This window comes from Tachypleus tridentatus, chromosome 6 (assembly GCF_004210375.1).
Source record: "Tachypleus tridentatus isolate NWPU-2018 chromosome 6, ASM421037v1, whole genome shotgun sequence".
NCBI lineage: Eukaryota > Metazoa > Arthropoda > Merostomata > Xiphosura > Limulidae > Tachypleus > Tachypleus tridentatus.
In genome coordinates, this window is record NC_134830.1 from 114,195,885 (window position 1) to 114,220,943 (window position 25,059).

A 25,059-nucleotide genomic window follows, 5' to 3' on the forward strand; every position below is an offset into this window, starting at 1 on the left:
AGTATGGTAATTGGAAATTGTGTTATTTTTAACTATGTTTCATTTTAACCTTAGTAATAAAAAGAGCAATAGTTTCTTCATGCAAATTGGTTCTGTAATGCAAACAACAAAGTAAATGCACCTACATAACAAAAGAGACTGCTGACTGGCTGATAACTGATCATCCAATGTTAGATGATATCTGTCCAAACGATTGTTGTGTTTAAGTGTGATTACTGAAACAACTTTTAACTATTGCAATAGTATTAGATAACAAATACAATTGTATAATTGAATGGCTTTCATAAGACAAAATAAAACATAAAAGGAAACGTTTTTAATGGCATTTAGATTTTAAATTCCAACTTCAAGTAAAATGTAACTTTATACTCAATACATAAAAAGAAAGAACTAGGTTAGCCAAATTATTTAATATTTTTCAACCATTCCTTTGATTATTCTTAGATGATGTCTTTGATGACCCTGGAAATAAGTATATTGTTTGTATAAAGAAATTTACAAATAAAATATGTAATGTTACTTTAAAAAAATGTTGATATTTATTTAAGAGTTTCTAAGAATTAGAACATTACTTGATTACACGATTAAACAGTGACAAGGCTTCATTACTATAGTTTATAAATAGTAGTGTAGCAGCTAGAGGCATTTATCTTAAAGAATATGTCTTTTCAAGTTGCCTTTGAAATATCTATTGTTTTGAGATTTATTTCCTCCATTTTTTGACACAGACTCTCAAAGAAATACTTCTAGTTCTTTCAGACTGCCAGCAGAGGAGTTGAATTTTTAACACAACTCAGTTGTATGATCTTGTATCTTTATGATAGTGACTTTAGTTGTTTATGTGTAACATTAATGAATTCAAATTACACTTAGTTGTATGATCTTGTATCTTTATGATAGTGACTTTAGTTGTTTATGTGTAACATTAATGAATTCAAATTACACTACTAACTAGACAGCTTTCTTTAAAGTTGTACACCTACTACACTTCTATCTAATTTTTATAACCTTATCTGCTGTGACTTCTATGAATTTTTCATGTGCCAATGAATACATCACTTCACATGGAGCATCCATGCATGTCTTTACATCTTCCAAACGTTTGCCTTAGATTTCTTTATTTGCCCAAAGCCTATTTAAAACTTTGCACTGAAAACTTTCTTCTAGTGTGTAATTCTAAATAAGTTGGATGAAACAGCTACCAATATTTAACAGCTGTTACTGCTTGGATAGAAGGTTATGCAATGTTGCTAAACCTAGAACTTTTAAATAGGAAGCACAATGAATAGCTTTTTTATTCATTGCTTCACTCATTCCAGTATAGTCCATTGATTTGTCAATTGGGCAATATTTTTGAACTGGTTAGCTAAATTCTGGATCTCAGTATGGTAGTAGCATGACGAAATCAGTGTGGGAAGATTTTGCAATACCACGTGAAACAATAGTTGTTCTAATACGTGTAACCGAAATACCTTTGACAGTTTTAGGTCTAATTAATATCCATCTAATGCTCCTGTCAATAATGAATCTTTTATGTGGACTCCAGTTGTAGAGTTTAATACAGAGCGCACAGTATTTAAAGTCTCAGAAGGTAAGGTTATATATTCAATATAATTCAACAGTCTTCATCTTATTCTCACAATGTACACTTTGATGATATGAGATTTAGCAACTATTTCTCTTTCTCATGGATGTTCATTATGTGCATTTTCAAATGAAGAAAAAAAAGGAGTTAGTCCTACAGTGGGCAAATTACATGTTACTGGATTGTTGGAAGTAGGTTCATGAAATATTATGTTATACGCAATTACCAAAGTTCTGAAGGATAACCAAAATATATCAACTGAGACAATAAAATAAACTTTAAAATAATATTCAAATCTTGGTGAAATTAAAAGTCTAATGATATAGTGTTACACTATATCTCTTTGTTAGCATTTGTATCATATGTACCCCACTTTCATATGGATTATGGATGCAATAACTTTGTTAAACAGATGCTTTGCACTAAAATTCCTTTCAATTTTATTTGTGAACTTAAAACAAGATCTTTACATAAAATCTTATAAATTATGTCTTACCTGTTTTGTTAATAAGCCACCCCGAAAAGATGCCTTTCCCATCTTTTCATAGTCAGTACAGTTAGTAGCATAGGGGGGTGGTAACAGGTGTGAGATACTCTGTGAAACACAAATACTTTGATTATATGAGGTACAAGTTTAAAATTATGGATTTATTCAGTGAATTATATTTTAATCTTTAAACAGGTGTGCTTCTTTATTTTATTTAACATTTATCTACATATTGCTGCATAAAAGACTACTGTTATTATTCAACTGTATACATTCATTTAATTAACTTGTAACTAAATATACCAATAGTGTTCAACAAAAGCCTTTGGGCAACATCAGGCACTCAAAAGCCTGGACTTGTAGCCCACACTATAGGCATCAACTCTTAATTTTCCAGATGAAATCTAAGTATGGGTTGCATCTTGACCGTGTAATTCTGAACCACATCAGTACATGACAGATTGTTTTAAAATTTGCCTGCAACACTGAATTAATTAATATATAAAGAAAGAAGTAAACTATCAGTGGGTCACTTTATTACTAGGAAGCAAAATAATAATATGGATATTATAATTTTCCTCATGGGCTAGGCCCCACAGTCATGTCATTAAGGGAGGAAAAACATCCTGTACCACAAGTATTTGGCATCAGTATCCAATAGTATGATCAGATTTTGCAAAATCAAGCAGAATTGGAATTGGATATTGATTTATTCTCCAATAGCACCAAGCACTGCCTTTAGCTTCGTGGTCAGTGTGAAGTGTGGAAATTAATTTGGAATTACTGATTTACTCACACACATAAAAATTTATAGTTCAATAAGAAAAGATCACATACTGTAATTATTTATAGCTACTGAAATATGATAAAGTGGGCATGCTAATGTGTATTAATTTAATTTTGATAAACATTCCTATATTTTATACATCTAATTCAAATTCCACTGCATAAAAAACAACATGAAACTGGAGAAGACTCAAGCAATTTGCAATAATTTGATGGTGCTGATTCCAACAAAATGTAATCAGAATATGCTCACTACCTACTGATTGAGTATTGTAATATGTTAATCCCTTACTTGTGGAGGTTTTCCTTGAAAATAACAATTCATTGTGAGATTTGTGTAACAAAATTTTATAATTTTGTATATATTTTGTTTGCATTATATGATATTTCAGAATATATATAAAAGAAAATTGGATGTAATTTTTAAAGAGTAATTCAGCATGCTTTGAGATAATGAGTCAGCCAATCATATCAACAGAAATAAATTATCAGCTGAGTACTCAATTTTTAGTAATCAATTAAGTGGTTCTGCAAGCTGTTTTTCAAACGAAATTAAAATGCACCACAATAGCATGTCAGTTCCACAGCTGAGAAGTTAATATTTTATTAGCGCTATGTGAAATACCATGCAATCAACTTAGTGCAATAGATTTATTAAATTTACTTTGACAGTTTAGTGTAAAACACATGCATTTTTGATAATTTGAAACATTGAGTGTATTGATGTAAAATTTCAAATATATTGTTCAGTTGTGCTTTTTGTTCTCAAAATAATTGTAGCAAATTGAACTACCTTTGTTTCATTCCCATGCTCAATTGCTCATCTGGAAAATCATGATGTCAATTTGCTATAACATTCAAGTACCTCAGTTTAGTATAAGGGACAGAATTTGAGGTATCTCTCAATTGCCCTTCACTCATTCTCTTGGTCACTTCACCTCTATCCACACACAGTCAGAACAAAGTTCAGTCTTTTTCCTCACATCATAACCATAATACAATCAAATTTTGGATAACTTTAACAAAATTTTCTAAAAAAATATAAAATAATTTGTGTTTACAGGACAGAAGATTTAAAAAAAAAATTAGATATTGTTTTGAATTTAGCACAAAGCTACAAAATGTGCTATCTGTGCTCTGCTCGCCATGGGTATCAAAAGCCAGTTTTCAGTATTGTAAGTCTACAGACATAACGCTGTACCACTGGGAGGCAAAAACAATTTGGAATGCTAATTACCTCTAGTTCAAATAAAGTCTGAAACTGCAAAAATTACACTAATGATTTCTGCTACATCTGTGGACAACGTATTACAGTTTCATTAGCTTGCTTGTTACATTGACAAAATAAGAAAAGCAAATATGCCATTTGTCTCTCATGTTATAGTATTATCCCAAAGATAACATAATGGACCATTATTTAGGCAAGAAAAAATATATCTAGATATACAGGCCAAACTAAACAATACATTAACCCCTTTGTTACAGGTTGGGTGGAACCCATGAAAGTATATCTGAGCATAATTATGATTTTTATAATGTATACACATGCGTACAAACTTTTGAAGATTATTGGTAAACATTACAAGTCTTTTGATCACAGAATATCAGGTTTTTGACTGTCCAACATGAAGAGTAATTTTCATTTTAAAATTAAAAGTATTTTTATGCATCTCAAAAATTTCTAATTTCACATGTGAAATTTTTCCAACCCCCAGAAATACTTTATATTTTTCTGTCATTTTCAGTATTTAATTGGAACATCTATATGTGTTTGTTAGATCTGACTGATCTCATAACCACCATAAAAACATAAGGAAATCAATATGAATTGTGTTTTTTTCTTTTGAGAATGACTACATATTATAACTCAAGAACATATTTAATTTAAATAACTTAAAAGTTGTGAGATTATACATTTATATATATATTTATTATTTTTCTTATATTGACCTTTCAGCCATTGCTGGCTAACATCACAGATGTTACAATGATACAGTGCATATGTAGTCATGTTATGATATCCATGAATTTAAAATTGACCTATCCAAAGTGACCTGTCTTGCTGTGTTTTAGTGGACTAGTATTTTGTAAAAATAGTCACATTTCAGTTTTAATACATTATGTATATATATGTATTATTAACATTTACAAAAAAGTTTTTAAACACATTTTTCGTAAAACATGGAACAGTAAATTAATAAGTAAAGCAAACAATTATTTCTTCCAGTTATAACCTTTGTATTTGATAGAGAATGTGAAGTGAAATAATTCTTTTAAAGTTTCAGAAATATATATATATATATTTAAATAACCCAAAAATCATAAATTACTATATCAACACCATATAATTCCAGTTTCATTTACCAAGTTTAGTAGCTAAACTCAATCTGGATCTAAAATATATGAAATAGATGACATCATTATATTAAAAAAGGACTGATAATTCTACTTGGACTACATTCTGACCTTTTGGTTGCTTATTGACATGTCATTACAAAATCAAAAGAGGCAACTGAGTCACCATATTTGATTCAGTATGTTAGGGATATCTCAGAATATGAAAAAAAAAAACCAGAAGGTTCTTATTTTACATTCTACCTTTCAATATTTGTAATTTAAGTTTCTAATTCATACAAAACTATAAACTTGTGTTTTGACATTACAAACATAAGAACTGAACTAGTGCTATATTCAGAATATCACATGACACACAAAAACTGATGTTTAGGTGCGTTTTTCTTTTTTAATATTTACTTTTAAATTATGAAATTAAAGAATGGATACTATGAAAAGTTGAATTATGATATATAGTTTAGTTTAATATCAAACTTAATGTTGTCATGAAATAGTAGTTCCAAAATATTTTGTATGCAAGTCAAGAAATGTGATAACATAGCCCTTGAACTTTCACTTGTATGGAAAGGATAAAAAAATCCACATTCTGCATTTGTGATGAAATTAGTACCTAAGAGAGAGATAGTTTTCCAATTCCACATTTACCAGTTAATTTGAAAGCAGAAGAATTATCCTGAAAAGAAGACAACAAATCATCTTCCACCTCTTCACTTAGAGATTCTATTCCTGTAGTACCTCAACTTACGCTGTTTAATCTGATCACACAAAATGATCTAGATGATCTGATTCAAGACCTGTCTTTTCCAAATAAGAATGAGGAACTTCTTGTCCCTCTTTTACAGCAGCAGAATTTATTAACTTCACGAACAAGAGGTTTGATTTACAAAAGTCACCATGAAAGTGTTGTTTCTCACGACAACATACAAGATACTTTGTATGTCTATACGAATATTAATACATCAATTGAAGAAGTAGGTACTGAACATCATCCTAAAGACTGGAGACATCTTATTGACTTACTCGAAAAGCTATACTTTTGCACAATGTGAACATTGAGTCATCAATTTCTGATACTCATGATTTCAACATGAAAGAAGTTTTTCAAAGTATGCAGATTATACATTATCAAATGCAACTCTCAATAAACAGATAAATTTATTAAGGAAAACATTTTTATGATACATAAGAATATTTTAAATAAGCCTGTCATAACTCAGAAACTGAAGGTATCAGTAATTATCAACATGATTTTTTTAGAATGAGCATCATTAAATTACTCACAAACATTTGAATTTTTTTTTTAGTAGCAGAGAATGTTCTTATTTACTCTGAAAAGAAATGACAGGAATAATATGAAAAAAGTGTATTTTCTTTAATGTAATAAAGCCAATACAATATAATGGAATTAATTTCTTTTCATATGGTGTAGCAGCAAAAATACTGTTATGAGTGTAAGCATTTGATTTTAGCATGCTAGAAATACAACCAGTAATGACCTGTGGTGTTCAAAATATAGTATAATGAAGAAATATTAATGTTCATACACCTGTCCCACAGTGAATCAGCACTAAAACCCAAGTTTTGATACCACTGATTGGCACAAAACAAATAAACTATTGAGTTACTTTATGTTAGATAACAAACAACTCTGATGTATAATAAACTTGGATATACAATGAAAGCTATAAAGGAATTTAAAGTTTTTTTACATCAAAAGATTAAAATTACACTCCCATTATTACTCACCTGAGATAGAGAAAATACATGCATTTTTCCAAATTCTAAAGAATACACTTCATTGACAATATCTGGAACTGAACCTGGTGAACTAAATGCAACAACTACTCCATTATTCAGAGGAAAAGTGACATTTGTTTCCACATATAAGTAGAATTGCATTCGAATGAAAGATTCATCAGCTGGTGAGAAAAGAAACCACTGATTACAGTAGACAATACATTAGTTTTATTAACAGAAATAATCACTAAATCTTTCAATGAAGTTAACCTATACACACACACACACATATATGTGTGTGTGTGTGTGTGTGTGTGTTATACACTAATAATTATTTCCACAATAAATACAGTTTTCACAGTATAACTGTTCTTTAACTGGTAGGTTTTTTTTCTAAATTATTTGTTGAAAATATTTTAATGGTTCATCCACTTCTGTCTTTCATTTATTCATAATGACAAGAAACCCACTTGTATTCTCGAGATGGCTGGTATGGGTATTAATACTTTGTTAACCTGAGGATAGCCTTAGGAGGTTGAAATATTATTCGGTACTTTATTTTCATTGAAGTGCTGATACCCATACCAGCTGAAACTACATTTTCCTTCATTTATGTTTCTACAAACTTAAAATTTTAAATACCTGACCATTTCCATAATTGTCTGTGGGCCTACTAATATAATGCAAATCAACTTACTTCTATGAAGCATACATACTACACAATTCAACTAATCTTTAAAATCAATCATACATCACAGCTATATTGTGTTCATAATCTAGCTCCATTACACTTGAAAAAAATTATTCTGTTAAAAGTTTGTATCATGTTTTACAACTCAATACATCTTGATTGATGGGTTATGGCCAACTGGTAAGCTGCAAAGCAATTTGAGTTGGGTCTCAAATGTGTTTGAGATTTATTATTTTTGGAAGATGTTGCAAAAAAGTAAAAGTATGATGCAAACAAAATAATACCTCATAAAATTCTATCTATGTATTAATGAAAAATCTTAATAAATTCCCATAGAACTTGCACTGAATGTAGTGCTGAAAGTATAGTATATTTTCTATTGAAAATGGTCGGGAGGAAGATTAGTATCAGTTGATTTACTGTGAAAGTGGCAGAAATGATAACACTTCCTGCAGTGTTTACTGCATAACACATCACCCATTTTCATGATCATGAGTCCAGCATGGAAACTACAAGACAACACTGCCATATGCATCATACTTCTAGAAGTTTCTGAAATGGACTGTAGAAAATTTCTTGAAGTTTGGGTAGGGCGTACAATAAAAAAAGGGTTGAGAGGTACTGTTTGAACTAGCAAATTATGGCATTAAATATATAGCGTAAAAAATGCTTTTTTTTATAGTGAAGTTACTTGAAATTCCAACCATCTTATATTATGTTTAATTTTTTATTGTGAACTCTGCTCACAGCTAGCAAGTGCTATTTGCATTTGGCATCTCTAATATTGAAGTGATAATAGACTAAGAGAAAGACAACTAGTCAACACCACTCACTTCCAACTCCTGAAGTACTTGTTTATCAAAAAACATTATGTTTGACTGTGGTATTGTAACATCTCTGCAGCTTAAATGGCAAGTATGTTTCACAACACAATAAGAACCCATTGCAAGTTGAGTACTGCCAGAGATAAATACTTAGATGATGAGATAAAATTATAATATGTTTGAAATGAAGTAATTAAACTTTGGTGGGGGTTGGGGAACAATTAAAAATAACTTATCTTAGCTTTTCACAAAACTGGAAATATCAATATAAAACCAATGTGCTTCAATTTTGGAGTATTTAAAACAAAGAACCATTTGTTAAAAAGTAGATAAGCACACATACCATAACGATTTCCGATAACAGCATGTGGTAACCAGTCATTATTTATGGTCAAGCAGTTTCCATACACAGAAGTATAAGACTTGTAAAGTGGACTGTGTAAGAATGAAAAAAAAGGTTAGTTAACTTTTAAATAACACCTTGTTTGAAATGTATTTAAATTTTGAATATTTGGTTCTTTTTTATTAATAAGTACAAAGCTAAACAAGAGGCAAACAAACATGATTTGTAATGTTATAAACCAAACTTGCAAATAAGGGACAATACAAAATATTGTTTAAGAAAGCACAAGTTCCTCTCATGTTTTTCTGTCATACAGGTATAGCATCATGTAAACATTTTCATGGGAAAAATGGTAGTAATTTAGAGCATGCACAAACAGTAACATTTTCTATTGATAAGTCAGGTGATGCCCTAGGGCTACAAGTTCTTTTATACTAAAGTGAAAGCTATGACTCTGTGTTATTGTAGTAATTCCTGTGCACAAATAGCCATTTTCACAGCATTATATTTGATAACAAAAAATACTTTTTGCATCAGGCTCTCGTTATGAAATTCATGCACTTTTCATGGAATAGTACGTTAGTGGATTTCGGGGTACTTTACAGTAGTTTGAGTAATACAATATAATGTTTATTTGTGCCAATTTTTTACTATCACACAGAGCAGAGATACATTACATGTTTCAGCTTATTTGGAAAAGTAATTGATGAGAATTATAATTTATTGATTTCCACAACAAGGTTCCCCAAGAAACCCAGTTTTATCCAAGTATATGTTTTACAAAGTTTCCTTGTTGTGAATAGTTCATCCTCTTGGCACCACACAAAATTCTTACTTTGTCTGGTTGCAATGGATGTACTACTCCTTCTAAAGCTCCTAACTGATGTTTAGGGGCCCCATCCAACAGTAAAACAACAGTATCTGCATAATTTGTTGTCACTGGTGCTACAGCAATTTCTATCACCACAAAGTATCCAAAATTTAGACTATTAACAAACAGACTATCTCTGATCATCTGGTCAGTTAATTTATTTGCATTATCTGGTTCTACTTTGGATGCTGTCCATTGATGTAGTGGGGCCAGTGGGCTTTAAAATACCACTGCTCTACTTTTTTTTGTCTAATTTAAGAGCACGTAATTGTTAAATAAATATAACTTGTGGGTATAGTAAAGCTTAAATTTGTGCAGTTAGAATGCCGTATTTGAAACTATTAAAATTATTGTATGCTTAAAATGATCATAAATAGTACTATAATATGGAACTGCAATGTATGTACGACCCCCACAAGCACAACGACAAGTCTATAGATTTACAATGCTAAAATCAGGGGTTCGATTCCCCTCAGTGGGCTAAGCAGATAGCCTGATGTAGATTTGCTATAATAAAAAGAAACAAACACACACACAATGTATATGTAAGTTCAGATATTATAGCAATTGTCTCTAAATAATTTAAATATACCCATTGGTTATGTAGACATAACTGATATGTAGCACTTAATTATAAACTAATTAAATCCCTGTAATACAACCTACAGGTGTATATATATTCCTCAGGTAGGAAATTGTTAAGTGTGACATGTTGGCTCAAGGGATTTTATTACAATACAACTGACTATGTCATACAATAAAGTTGTAATTCTTATCATATATTTTGGGTTTTAAAATACATATGCCATTTCAGTGACAAATAGTGCACTTGAATGATGAACTCTGTTATGTAATAGATATGATTTTGTGGTAAGCAAACGCACCATTTTATCTTTGATAAGTGAAATAAAAACTAGAAAGCTGTCAGTCACTACGTGGTATTAAGCTTATCTAACCAGAGTCCACCATCATACATGTACAAAGTATCTGATTAAGAGTGATCACTCTAGAGACATTTAAGTTTACTATGTATCTATTATTTACATGCTATAGTTAAGGTTATATTAAAAGGTATTAGTATTTTTATAATCTGTTCTTGTTCTATGTATAAAATTTACATATATCACAAACAAACTCCTTACTGCACATTTGTGTTTGTATTGCTTATGAAACAATACAACTGAAGGCAGTTAATTCTTTGTTGTGCAATATCAGCATTCAGAATTCACTAATGTTTGATTTGCATATACGATAAAGTGCTCTACACTTTCTGATACATCTGTAACAACATTACTTTGATTTCACTATAACTGACATTAGTGTGCAGAATGAATGGAAAATTATGTTGGGAATAAAGCTGATATTGAAGCTTCAACTACAATATGTATTTGTGAATGAATACTTGATTATAGTTTTCAAGAGGTTTAAGTTGCATGTCAGTCTTAGTTACACCAGACAATAGTGCAAAACCTAGAAGTGGACCTTAATATGACAATATTAAGATGAAAATTCATCAAAACTACAGCCTTCTTTTTTTATTCACTGGCTGTGGCTAATCCATATCTATTGTGTTACTTGTATGACCAATGGATATTCTGTTCCTTCCTTATATACGAGGCAAATTTTCCGTATGTCAGAATAAGTATATTGATTCCAAGCCTGCTATCATTTTTTTACCTACAGAAACACCAATCAAGGATTTTTGACAGTAGGCTGAAATGCTTATCATAAAATTGCATTATGTCATCTACATCAGTTATAATTTTCTCCCATTCCATTTCTCTTAGGACAAGCTCCATTAACTTATGTAACCTTAACCAACATATGTATTATGAGACTATGAAACATTTTTCAAGTTACTTACTCACATCCATAATACCCCATAACACTGCAATAAACTAAACTTTTATCAAGTTGAAATCCAGCCTCTTTCATCTCTGCTACTGTTAGCGAGTTTATGTAGTGATTCCATTTTATCACATCTCTGACACTGGTGAGCTGAGTGGAAAGAAGAAAATTAATATTTTGTTTGATAATGTTTAATAGCTTCGTTGTTGTTTTTTACAATGTCTAAATCTAAATGCAACATTAGTAAACAAATAATATTACAACATTTAATTATTTAATATATTTATCTGATAATTTCCACTGATATTAATAATGAAAATAAGTACTAAGGGTGTTTATTTTTTAAAAAAATACAAACTGGGCTATCTGCTGTGCAAGTCCTTCCTGAGACAAAACACTGCCCCAGCAGGGTACTTATTCTGTGGAATTTAATAAAATTATGTTAATTTATTCTGGTTGACTTGTTTGTTTGTTTTAATTCGCGCAAAGCTGCACAAGGGCTATCTGCGCAAGCCATTCCTAATATAGCAGTGTAAGACTAGACGAAAGGTAGCTAGTCATCATCACCCACCTACAACTCTTGGGCTACTCTTTTACCAACAAACAGTGGGGTTGACCATCACATTATAACGCCCCCATGGCTGAAAGAGCAAGCATGGCCTGCTTGATTTGACACTCAATACAGTTAGCACCAACAATTTCTTTAAGGGTTAATCAAAAATAGTGTATTTAAAGTAAAATGTTCTCAATAATGTTTATATAGTTTTATCATGAATTTTTGCCCATGTATTTAAATTAGTGTTTGCTCTGAGTGAATAAATACGGATAAAAATAATAGCCACTTCAGTCAAGCAACAAAATTCAATTTAAATTTTAATTCCTAGTTCTTATGTAATCTTTATATCTTTCTCACATATAGCTTTCCATATGAATCAAGTTATGCACTTCAACCAGTTTGAACTTAAAAGATATTTACCACAAAGATGTACACTTGTGTATACTCACAACGTATTAAAACACATTTTATTTAATAGGAGATTTAAGCACTGACGGAGGACAATTACAATGATGTAAATTTTGATTGTTCAATCTTCCTTTACTTAATTCATCCAACAACATACTCCCATTTACAAACACACAAGCCTACCCCCTTGTTGTAACAGTAGTAAGCTTACAAACTTACTACACAAAAATCCAAGGTTTAATTCCCCACTGTAAACACAACAGTTAGCCTAAAGTGACTTTGTTGAGACAAGCATACCACCATGTCTAACTTATAACACAAATTAAGCAATTTATCATCATAGAAAATTCTGAGGGTGAAAAATAGAAACACAAAATACATATTTGATACCAGAAATTTGGATATCTTGATGACGCCTTCATAAAGCTCATTAATTATCTCTTAAACTCACTGATGAAAAAGTTTTCATAGTAGCTATTACGTATGAATTTAAAAAATAAAATAAAAAGGTAAAGATCACAGTTTATTGAAATCTCTTTCTGTTAATCATGCCATCACATTGAAAATCAAATCCCATCACACAAAATCACAAAAGACATTAGTTTTATATTTTGATATATATATATGAAACTGTCTTCCAAAAATTGATTAGGCAATGAAATATTGTTGCTAAAATGTTGTCGGCGTCTGCCTTTTTAGATAATCTTGGTGAGAACTGACATCTTCAATATCCAATAAACCGTCACGGAAACGACGTTTGTCAATATTTAGCCACAGGGTATGTGTTCTATAAACAAAATTTAAAGTAAAGCTGCTGACAAACATGCTAAATTTTATCGGAATTGAAAATTTAATGTAATAACCAATGAGAAATTACAAATGATAATAGTATTAAATTTTAAATTCTGACATGAGATCAAGTAGTTGATCAATAATTTTAGGTTGGGTCTAAGAATAACATCCTCCACAACATAATGTGTTATCTTCTTATACAAGTAACAACTCATAACCTGAAATACTGTATGAATATATTTAGTCACGGCGACCAATAAAATGAAATGCGAAGAGAAAATACTTAATTATGAAAAACGTTATCCATATGTATACATACATACTCTGAGTGTTCTGGAGCAGTGGTTCTCAGTTGGAATTCCTCGACAAACATGCATTTGCTTTAAGGAACATAATCAAACAACCCCATATTTCTTTATTAGTATATCAGATATCATTATGACACAAATCACTGAATTGGTTTAAAGTGGGGAATAATTGTTTCGAGATATTTTTCATGCTTTGGAAGCACGTATATATACTGATACAAAATAACAGTAGTGTTTCTTTTGTAATGAATGCTTTGGTCCCTGAAACAAGTTTGACACAACAAGAGAAAAGGTCGAGAACTATTGCTCTATAATATATTAGAGACCTGATTTTGAAAAAGTTCACAGAGGTATGCAGAAATATGGAATATTTTCAAGCATGTGTTTGATTGCATTCATATTTACGGCCCGGCATGGCCAAGCGTGTTAAGGCGTGCGACTCGTAATCTGAGGGTAGCGGCTTCGCATCCCCGTCGCGCCAAACATGCTCGCCCTCCCAGCCGTGGGGAAGTTACAATGATACTGTCAATCCCACTATTCGTTGGTAAAAGATTATCCCAAGAGTTGGAGGTGGGTGGTGATGACTAGCTGCCTTCCCTCTAGTCTTACACTGCTAAATTAGGGATGGCTAGCACAGATAGCCCTCAAGTAGCTTTGTGCGAAATTTCAAAACAAACAAACAAATAAACAAAAGCATTCATATTCCAGTAACAAATGAGTTTAAAATTTCTGGAACTGCGGAAAGATGACTATATACACCTCTGGCCAAAATCATAAGGCCAATGAACATAAAGGAAACATATTGCATTTTGCGTTGTTAGACTCAACCACTTATTCGAGTAGAGTAATATGAAAATAAGAAACGAGAAATAAAATAAAACGTTTTTAGCATTTAATATGGAAAATGTGAACACTGGGAAATTAGCCTAAATACTAATTGGTCAAAATATTAAGACCATACCAAAAAGAAATCCTAAACAGGGTACGAAATGCCCAACAGAGGTCTCAGTACTGAGTTGCATGGCCGTCATCGCGAATAACTGCAAACATTCGCTTTCGCATGGTCGATATAAGCATTTGCAGAAGGATGGCTCGAATGTTACTACAAGTGGTGAAGATGGCTTCACGAAGATTATCCACTGTTTGCAATTGACGTGCATTTCTATAGACTTCCCTTGCCATCCACCCCCAAACATTTTTAATGAGGTTCAGTTTGGGCGAAAATGCTGGTTGGTCCAAAAGAATCACGTTATTCACCATGAAACAGTCCTTTGTCCTGCGGGCATTGTGGAATGCAGCGTTGTCCTGCTGAAAAATCCATCCATTTCCACACAAGCGAAGGCTTTCAGTCAGTAAGAATGCTCTCTTCAACATGCCAGTGTAGCCAGCCGCTGTTTGAAGCCCATGTATAACCTGAAGCTCAATTGTCTCATGGAAGGAAAAGGCACTTCAGCTCATGATGGAACCTCTTCCACTGTGTCGTGTAGAAAATGTCTCTGATGGGATATCCTTATTGTGCCAGTAACGTTGGAACCTATCTGGATCACCCATGTTAATTATTTTATCATCAGAGAACAAAATCTTTGTCCACTTTTCTACATTCCATATTTAGTGCTTCTCAGCAAAGTTTAACCGACCTGTTTCGTGGTGTGGAAGGAGGAGTGGCCTTTCAAGACGTTTATGGTTTTAAAAGCCTTTCTCTCATAGATGCCGTTTTATTGTTATTGAGTTGCATTCTGTATCTGCAAGGGCCTTAATCTGGTTCGACGGGCGGCTGATGTCTTGCCGGATAACCCGTCGAATCATCCTGCTCAATGCCGGCGAAATTTTTTGGGCCAACCACTTGAAATTCTCGTTCCGTATGCCTCAGGGTCTTTTAAGAAATTTGCAACAGCAGTTTTACTACGCCCAATCTCACCGATGGCACGTTGAGAGAGACCTTACTTTTACAGCTCGACAATTCTGCCACTTTCAAACTCTGTCAACATTTCAACTTTGCCATATTCTTTCCCAATGTAATGCAAGAGATGTCAATGGGAGATGTTGACAGTGCTAATGCTTGAACACAAATGACTAAATTTCATTACTTGTTTACCGATTAACGCTTTGTTTCAGCGTGGTCTTAAACTTTTGACCAGCTATTATTTATGCTAATATCATAGTGTTTACATTTTCCCTATTAAATGTAAAAAAAGTTTTTTTGCCCTTTACTAAAACTTTCTTTTAGTAGTTACTGATTATTCGTTTTACTAATGTAGATTTGTTCTCATACCTCACTTTAAAATGTGAGCAGAAATCGATTAAGTATGGCGATTTATCAATGATTGCAGAAGACGATATGAAATTTGGTTTGTAAAACAATATTCTCAAACTGTTCCTTCATTCAAATAAATTCGAAGTCACTCTTTGCTTACCAAGTATATAAATTGTGTGAAACTCGCACGGTATTGTCTTAGTCTTTGACATAAGCTATGAATTATTCAACGCACTCCACATCTATAGGGTCAGATATATAAATGTGTCGAATTGCTGAACAAACAGGATGAGGCATAATTCATGATGATGGCGCTCATTATTTTAGCTGTGGACACATTACAAAATGATATTTAATCAAGTTATGAGGCTCAAACAACTGTTTTAATCCTTTGTGAGGAGGAGTGCTGTATCTGATATTCTTCATCACAGTTAATAGTTTAAAATCAACGAGAGTTATTCTTTCTTACAAAGTTTAACGAAGTAGTTATGAAGAAGGGCTACTTCTTCCACACAATAAAACTCTACACCCAAATTATTGTATGTCCAGCTATGCATTCACTTTCTTTCAGTTATTTATAACCTTAATTAAACTTTATACAGGAACTTAATAATCTGGTATTCATGCTGAACCTACAACCACATGTTACCAACATTAGTTTGGTCAATATCTCGCTTGTATACTATGGCATGGCATGGTCTGGTGGTGACAATCCTCGACAAGTAATCTTCGGGTCACAGAATCGAAATCTCTGTTCAAAAGTTTGCTTAAAATATGGACGGCTATTGATCGATCATCAATATTTTGGTCTTGTTTAGACCTTTGAGTGTGAGCTGTAATTCTGATCCCGTCCTCCCTACTTGACTATTGTTTTTAATAGAGGTTTGTAGCGGTTCTTCGTTTCGTTTGATTACATTTATTCTTTTCAGGGTCACGTCCATGAATCTTATCTTATGGCCGATGTAAATTAAGCTCTGGAATGGGGTGACTCTAGATATTTGTTTACTTATTTGTATGGTATGAATAGACAAATGATGTGTGGTATTACAGGTATAAAAGAGTGTTTGGCTATTTCTATCAAGAGTGTAAAATTGTCTTGCTGTTTTGGGGGATTCTGTTCCGTTCTATAAAATCTATGAATGTATTCTAGTGGCTTGAATGATAGGATTTGTTTCTTGATTGTTTGTTTTAGTTACTAATGTATTTGATTGTTAGTTTCCTGTTACTGCACTTTTGTTTTGTTGTTCATCTCAAATATAAGTTGGTTTCTGTCGTTGTGACTGTGCTGCATGTTGTAGTTTGTACAGGTGTGATCTTTGTTAATGGTGTTTGCAAAAGTGGTGTTTTTCTGCTTTTTATTAGAGTTTATTTCTGAGTGATATGTGTTTGTTTCTATAATTTGTTACTTTTGGTGTATTTTGTAGATTATTCTTTATAGCTATCTATATGTTTTGCTTTTGGCACTTACAGCATTGTGAATTACTGTGCATTTTGATCATTCTGATCGTTTGTTTGTATTCTGAATTTCGCGCAAAGCTACACGAAGGCTATCTGCGCTAGCTGTCCCTAATTTAGCAGTGTACGACTAGAAAAAGGCAGCTAGTCATAACCACCTGCTGTCAACTCTTGGGCTACTCTTTTACCAACGAATAGTGGGATTGACCGAAACATTATAACGCCTCCACAGCTGAAAGAACGAGCATGTTTAGTGCAAGAGGAATTCGAACCTACGACTCTCAGTTTACAGTTTGAGCGTCTTAACCACCTGGCCATGCCGGGCCTGGTCATTTTGAATTATGGTGTTCTCCTATACGCCGGAGGAGAGGTTTACAGGCGGCTGCAACATATCCATATCGTTGACAGTTGTAACTGGATTACAACCAAGGTGGATACTTTTGCTTCTTCAATTGTAATCTGTGATTTCATGATATAATACCTTCAGATATTATACGTTCGTTGTTCTGTTATTGATGTGTACAAAGTTTGATCATGTTTGTTTGTGTTTTTGTTGCGCTTTAAATTGTGTATGTGATGTTTTTGTGTTGTATTTGTTTTGTTTCCATGGTAGGGTGCACAACTTTAATTACAAAGGATCGAGTGTTAGGTTTATTTCGATATTGGTACTGTGATGTTTCCTGTTTTAAATGCGTCCCTTGGCCATTGTTCTTGAAGTGTATTGAAGTCTGCAGCCTCTGCCCCTCTAACGAGGACAACGCCTTTAGCTCAGTCGTTTGATGGCTGCTAATTTAACTTCCAGCTTACAACGTTTTACATCTTCTGCTTAGTGTGAATGCTTGTAAGGGATAGCGAGCAAAGTTTGGTTTCGTTTGAATTTCGAGCAAAACTATTTGAGGGTTATTTGCGCTAGCCGTCCGTATTTTAGTCGTGATAGTCTAGAGAAAACACAGTTAGTCAGCATCACTCACTGCCAACTGTGGGGATACCGTTTTACCAACAAATAGTGGGACTTATCGCTCCACAGCTGAAAGGGCGAGGATGTTCGCTAACAGGAATTGGAGCCTCCGACACTCAGTTCGCGAGTTGAGGGCTCAAAACACAAGAGTATTCCGGGCTTTAGTATGGCAGACAACCCTGAAATAGCTTTCCGAGAGGTTTTTCACTTCCTTTGTATATGTGTATCGTCTTAGCAAGAAATGTATTTAGTTTTTCTTGGATTCCTGAAAATTACGATGTTAAATTAAGATCCATGAAAGAGGATCCTAGTCCTTAAAACCTCGACATCTCCTGACGTAATACGAAAACTAATTGACAATTCTAAATTATTTATTTTCATGTATAATTCCAAATAATAATTGCAAGGTGTACAGCACCATATCTTTGGAAACCTTTGGATTTATCTAAGAAATTTTGTAAAATATAATTATCGGTTAACACTAATTTCACGTCATTATTATGAGATAATACAGTCATGTAGACCAGACATATGTGTACATTTTAAGATCTTATAACTATGAATTCAGTAATTATCTATAAAATCATTTTCACTAACAGAGAAGATAAGTACCATCTGTTAATACACAACAATGTATTAAAGCGAATGATACGCATCGATAGAGAATACATACCTAGTGATTCAGTAAGAATATGAACCATTACGCAAGTGGCGTGATGGTATTCTAATATTGCAGATGCACCAATACAGGAAGGGTTTATACTCATACGAATATGTACTGCTGCAGAAAAGACTTACTGCTATATTAGTAGAAAGGGATGCGTACTGGATATGATAATACAGAAGAAGCATTTGCTAATACAGAGGAGTGATGTTGACACAACAATATAAAAGGTGTGTGTATTAATGCACAAATAAAGAAGACACGTGATGGTACAGAAAGAACGTATTGACGTACGAGCACTGAAAAGGCAGGTACTAACGTACCGACATAGAACAGATATTTGCTAATAAAGAAGCGATATACGAGAAATCTGCTATCATACCCTTCTGCCAGAGAGGCCAGGTGATTAGGGCGCTCGACTGATAGTATGAGAGTCACGGATTCGAATCCCTGTCACACCAATCATGCTCGCTCTTTCAGCTGTGAGGGCAATATATTGTAACGGTCACTCCTACTATTCGTTTTTAAAAGAGTAGCCGAGAGTCGGAGGTAGGTGACGATCACTAGCTGCCTTCCTCTAGTCTTACACTGCTAAATTAGGGACGGCTAGCGAAGATAGCCTTCGTGTTGGTTTGCGCGAAATTCTAAACAAGCAAACAAATCATACGCTGTTACAAAACGAAACATGTATTAATACAACACGAAGAACTACTTATATAGACAAGACGAGCTGATATACATAAGAACCACATACTGGTGTATCGATACAGATGAGAGATATCTCGACACACAGAAGATGCAGTGTTACATAGGTAGTATGAATTAAGGGAGAGAGATATATTAACGTAGAAAACTGTACATAACTGAAACTGTTGTTATCTACGGTTAGAAATATACAAACAATATAGTAAACTTTTATGTATATAAATGATAAAACAGTATGTTAATCGTGAATAAACTTACATTTGTAACGCAGTCATTGGGCCTAATTACACACCAGTGCGAAAAATTCATTCTATAAATAAACAAAAAGACAAGAAAAGCATATAAGACGAGAAATACTAAAAAATGTGAAACACAATTTGATCACAGTTTTTAACCAATGAAACTTGAAGACAAATAGTTAAGTCTTTAAATAATAAACATATCTTTAATCAAATATTTTGTTGAGAAATAATGAAGAATAACGATTTTTCAGAAACAAACATTTTATAATAAAACGGAATTCAGTAATACCTTCTTGTTTGTTAATAATACGTGTTTCTACTTTCTTTAAATAACATATTTTTGAGCTTTTAATGAATAAATGATTTCCATGTAATGTAAATTTTTGGTAATGACATTCAAATACTAGCACATCTCTAAGCAACATACACTTATTAAAACGAGTTATAAGTGAGGAAAAGATTTGTGTATAATGTTCTGCTGATCCTAACCTTACCAAGATCCAAAACGTTTCCTTATATAGTCTACCAAGCATTAATCATTCCTATCATTCAAAATACCAATATTTAGTATCAACAGATATTTATAATACTATCAAATATAAAGATCAGAAGGGATAAACAGTTTTTACATTGTTTTGAGTATGTATTTGAATTGTGAGTAGCGAATTTCTTCATAATTTTAATACACAAAAATCATAATTTCAAAACTATATTGACCAGTGTCCTTGCTCTTAATTCTCGGAATTAATCACAAATCTAGTTCCGAAGAACTGCACTGAATTTCATATGACTTATTAAACTAACTGAATTCTAATAGCTCCAACCGAATTAATTTTTTACCATAGAATTTTCGACATATATGTTACCCTTTGCTTGCTGAGCAGGATATGGCATAAAAATAAATTATTTCTATTCTCAGGAATAAAAAGCAGTCAATAATGGAGAGGCAATAGGAGTACTAATGAAGAAATATAAATATTATCCTTAAAACAGACTTATGATGGGATAAAACCATCAAGAAATGAGGAGTGGTTGTTACTGAAGTAGATGTGTACGTGCCAATTTGAAAAAGATGGTTTTATTTCTGCATTATACATGACTTGGAGTCCAAGCTGTCGTTACGTTTTCAGGAACTATTGAGATGCACTAGGTAAAATTCACACATCCGAAACTAATAACTAACATAATCAAATACCAAGCAACATCAAAAGGTTTTCATTTCACTGTTAATCAGTAAGAAGTTAAAATATCCAATCCTTACACTAGTTATACTTCTCAGTTACTCACGAACAAAAATGATGATCGTTTTCAGAAAATATTTTTTACTTCACATTAAAAAACACAGTTTTTTGTTGTCATTAATGAAAAGAAGTTTAATTACATTTCTCAATGCCATGGATTATATGTTGCTTTTAACCTTTAAACAGTTACTGAAAATTGCGATCTCAACTCATACATAAGACAACACCTACTATGATAAGATTCGCCTTACAGCATCTACAAGTATGAAATTACTACACATATAAATATATATATATATATAACTTTTTTTTTTCCGGAGAGGATGTATAAGACAAGTAAGTAAGTTCTAAGTGAAAATTAAATTGAATTGTTTTAGTCTTATGTTAATTTTTCGTCTATTTAGGCAGACTATTGGTACAGCAGCAACTTGTGTGTCACACAGCAAAGTTAATTTGCATAGTAGGTTTATTTATTTTTATATGATTGTTTATAAATGTTTGTAACCTTACCTAATAGTGCGGTACTACTAATTTGAAAAACACATTAATACAAGATAATTTATCACGCACGTATTGAAAACAACAAATTAAACTAAAGTAACATTGACACTAATAAACCGTTAAAACAAGATACAACATTCAAACATGTGCCTATCATTTTTCGGCTTGCCTATTTAGTATCAGTTGCAGTCCTAACGTTAAACCATGACTAACTTGTTAAATATATGGCATACATGTTACAGAGCAATTGCCTAAATTATGTTTTTTGTATCCATGAGTAATTAGGCTACGCACGAAAGAAGGAGGTCCGAGATAGTTTGATAGTTTAGTGGAACTCCCTATTTGTTGATGTAATATGTTTTTATATAGTTACAGCGCATTTGTTTATGGTTTCTGATGTTCTTCACATAGTCTACCTTCTTCTAATGAAGAATTAGCTTTTTTTTTTTCAGCTTGAAATAGTCACATGTTCCCACTGCATATGTTTGCTTTCGATCTGACAAATTAGGACCCCCTTTCAAAAATTCTGCGTTAGGGCCGGTAAACCAACATGCGCTTCAGTTAAACTTAATTTGTCTGTATTAATATATACTATATAGAAGTAGTAAAAAACCTTTTAAACTTTAACATCAGGTTTAATCATACTTATATTAATTCTCAGAACGCTAGAAATGCTCTTTAGGTTAAAAACATTTTACTTTTTTTTCAAACGGGCATTTAAAGTAGATGCTAGTTTTGGTAATGAATATCACTGAAAATCGCTCAGATGAAATGAAACATTGCTGCGACCACTGTCTTTATCACCGCCCGTCATGGTCAGATGGATACGGCGCTCGATTCGCTATCCGAGGATTACGGGCTCGAATCCCCGTTACACCAAACATACTCGCCCTTTCAGCCGTGGTGGGGTTATAACGATACGGTCAATCACACTATTCATTGATAAAAGAGTAGTCTAAGAGTTGTCGGGAGTGATTATTACTAGCTGCGTTCCTCTTGCCTTATACTGATATTTAGGGACGGCTAGCGCAGAAATCCCTCGTGCAGCTTTGCGCGAAATTTAAACCGAACAAACAAGCTATCTTCACCACACTGCTTTGCGCTTTTGAAGCACACATCACAGTAAACTCTGTAAACATACTGTAAGTACTGGTGATATTACTCGGCCTCGTCAGCGCAAATCTAGTTGCAATATCTGCCTATACTGGCACTTATACTTCTGCATTCCTTTAATGAATCATGGCAACATGCTTCGTTAAAGCATGGTTAAGGTGCTCGACTTGTAATCCGAGGGTCACGGGTTTGAAACTCTGTCACACCAAACATGCTTGCCCTTTCAACCATGGGGTTGTTATAAAGTGACGGTCAATATCACTATTCATTGGTAAGAGTAGTCCAAGAGTTGGCGGTGGGTGGTAATGGCTAGCTGCCTTCCTTCTAGTCGTACACTGCTAAATTAGGAACGGCTAATGCAGACAGAGCTCTAGTAGCTTTGCACAAAATTCAAAACAAATCAAAACTTTTAATAAAGTTATCCAAAACATCTCCAGCACTCAGCCTTGAAAATACCTCGAGAAGCAGATTTAGGCTTGCCTAATCTCTAATAAAAACGTATTACACTGACTTTCTAGTTCTTTAAATTGACAATTTTGTGTATTCTAATTCCCATTGTCTAGAACACTCAGCACATGGTTATTTAGTTTCTGAACCAATCATAAACTCACAATCCAAAAAGTGGTGCCTAAAATCAGATCTGCAAAAATTCTGCTATGCTTATTCGATTGTGTGACAACAAATAAGTCAAGTGTAAGCAGCAATTGATGTACTTTCAAGACAAGTGTAAAGTTCTTTAACTGTTAAACCTAATGGCACGGCCATGGTTCTGGAAGATGCCAATAGTGATGTTTCATGGTTATTTTTATTAATTTGTACCTATTATTTCGCAAAGTAATAGTACAGTTGAAATTTTAAATAGAAATTTCGACCTACTCAGTTAAACAAAATTCAACTAAGGCAGTTGAGCTCGTCGGATTTTTTTCTTTTTTTTTTATTTCGACCCAGTTCGATTTCTATAAATTCCTATCGACGATTGAAACTTAAAAGGTTGGTTCCAGGGATTATGAGCATTCTGTCATAGCAAATGTCAGTATTCTAAAATATACAGGAAAGTATTACATGGAAATGGATGAAATAAAGAATATTCTAAATAGCTGATTCTTTGTTTTTAAATTTCGCGCAAAGCTGCACAAGGGCTATCTGCGCTAGCTGTCCCTAATTTAGCAGTGTAAGACAAGAAATAAGTCAGCTAGTCTTCACCACCTTTTGCCAGCTCTTGGGCTACTCTTTTACCAACGAATAGCGGGATTGACAGTCACAGTATAAGGCCCCCACAGTTGAAATGGTGAACATGTTTGGTGTAACATGCAGTTGAACCTACAACCCTCAGATTGCGAGTCCAGCGCTCTAACCACCTGGACATGCCGGGCCCGAGCTGACTGAACCACCTCAATCGGAAATCGCAAAGTTAATCAAGCTGAGGAGAGAGAGTAAAAAACAAAAAAGATAAATGAGAAACAAACCTAAGAATACAAACTATGATAAAAACATAATATAAACGAAGATAAAACTATAATAGAACCTAATTAACTCAAAGTTTTTGGTTGTTACGAGTGAGCTTGCTAAATCAGTTGGTTGACTTGGAAGAGATATATGAAAAAGTTAAGATTGTAAAATAAATCATAAAATATCAACTCCAGGTAACAACAACTGTGACATGCAAAAGAAAAATGCAGAGTGAAGTTTGTAGTTTAAGTTAGAGCGACATCTTGCGCTAGAGATATACAGGGTGGCCCGTAAGTCCCTACCAATCCATATGTTATTATGTCATATTCAGTAATACTAATTATGAGTTGAAGGCAGATGTTACCGCGGCGTTTGGGACAATAACCCCTGCTATGTTGAGGAAAATGTCTCACAAATGGCGTCGCATAATATTATGCAGCGAGAATGAAGGACAACACACAGATACACTGGATGCATGATACATTTATTGATGTAAAGGGACTTACGGGCCACCATGTATATTAACAATAAGATAAATAAAAAATTAGAAATTTAAAAACCTGCAAATAGAAATGGTAAACAAGTAATAGGCTGCACATATCATGAACTCAAGTTACAAATCCCTATTTTGTTTCCATACTCTTTCCAAAAATTACATTTAGTGGAATCAAAATATGGATTTATAATTTACACATGAAAACAAATAACATAATTGAAACTCATTAAAATCAAACTATGATTACTAGAGATAGATCTGTAACTTGTATTCTATATTTACCAATGAATAGTTAACACAAATGAGGAACATCATGTTTATCCTCTCTTTAGTGTTTGAGCTGTAGGACTTTGCTCCTCATTGAGGGTAACTCTAGAAATCTAGATTTAT

The 25,059-nt window shown here is 33.0% G+C and overlaps 1 protein-coding gene and 1 long non-coding RNA gene across 5 annotated transcripts in view; one reads left to right on the plus strand and one right to left on the minus strand.

Annotated features, from left to right (window-relative positions):
* The window catches only part of LOC143253354 (uncharacterized), a 90,281-nt gene that overhangs the window by 62,150 nt on the left and 3,072 nt on the right, over window positions 1-25,059 (plus strand). The window lies entirely within an intron of this gene.
* LOC143253352 (bile acid-sensitive ion channel-like) overlaps window positions 1-25,059 on the minus strand; it is a 62,612-nt gene that overhangs the window by 37,163 nt on the left and 390 nt on the right. For all 4 annotated transcript variants that reach the window (XM_076507109.1, XM_076507106.1, XM_076507108.1 and 1 more), the window contains exons 2-6: window positions 19,886-19,937; window positions 11,544-11,677; window positions 8,809-8,900; window positions 6,960-7,132; window positions 2,082-2,180 (exon numbers count right to left, since the gene is read on the minus strand). In XM_076507109.1, the coding sequence (XP_076363224.1) occupies window positions 2,082-2,180; window positions 6,960-7,132; window positions 8,809-8,900; window positions 11,544-11,677; window positions 19,886-19,937 (550 nt within the window). The remainder of the gene's footprint in view (window positions 1-2,081; window positions 2,181-6,959; window positions 7,133-8,808; window positions 8,901-11,543; window positions 11,678-19,885; window positions 19,938-25,059) is intronic.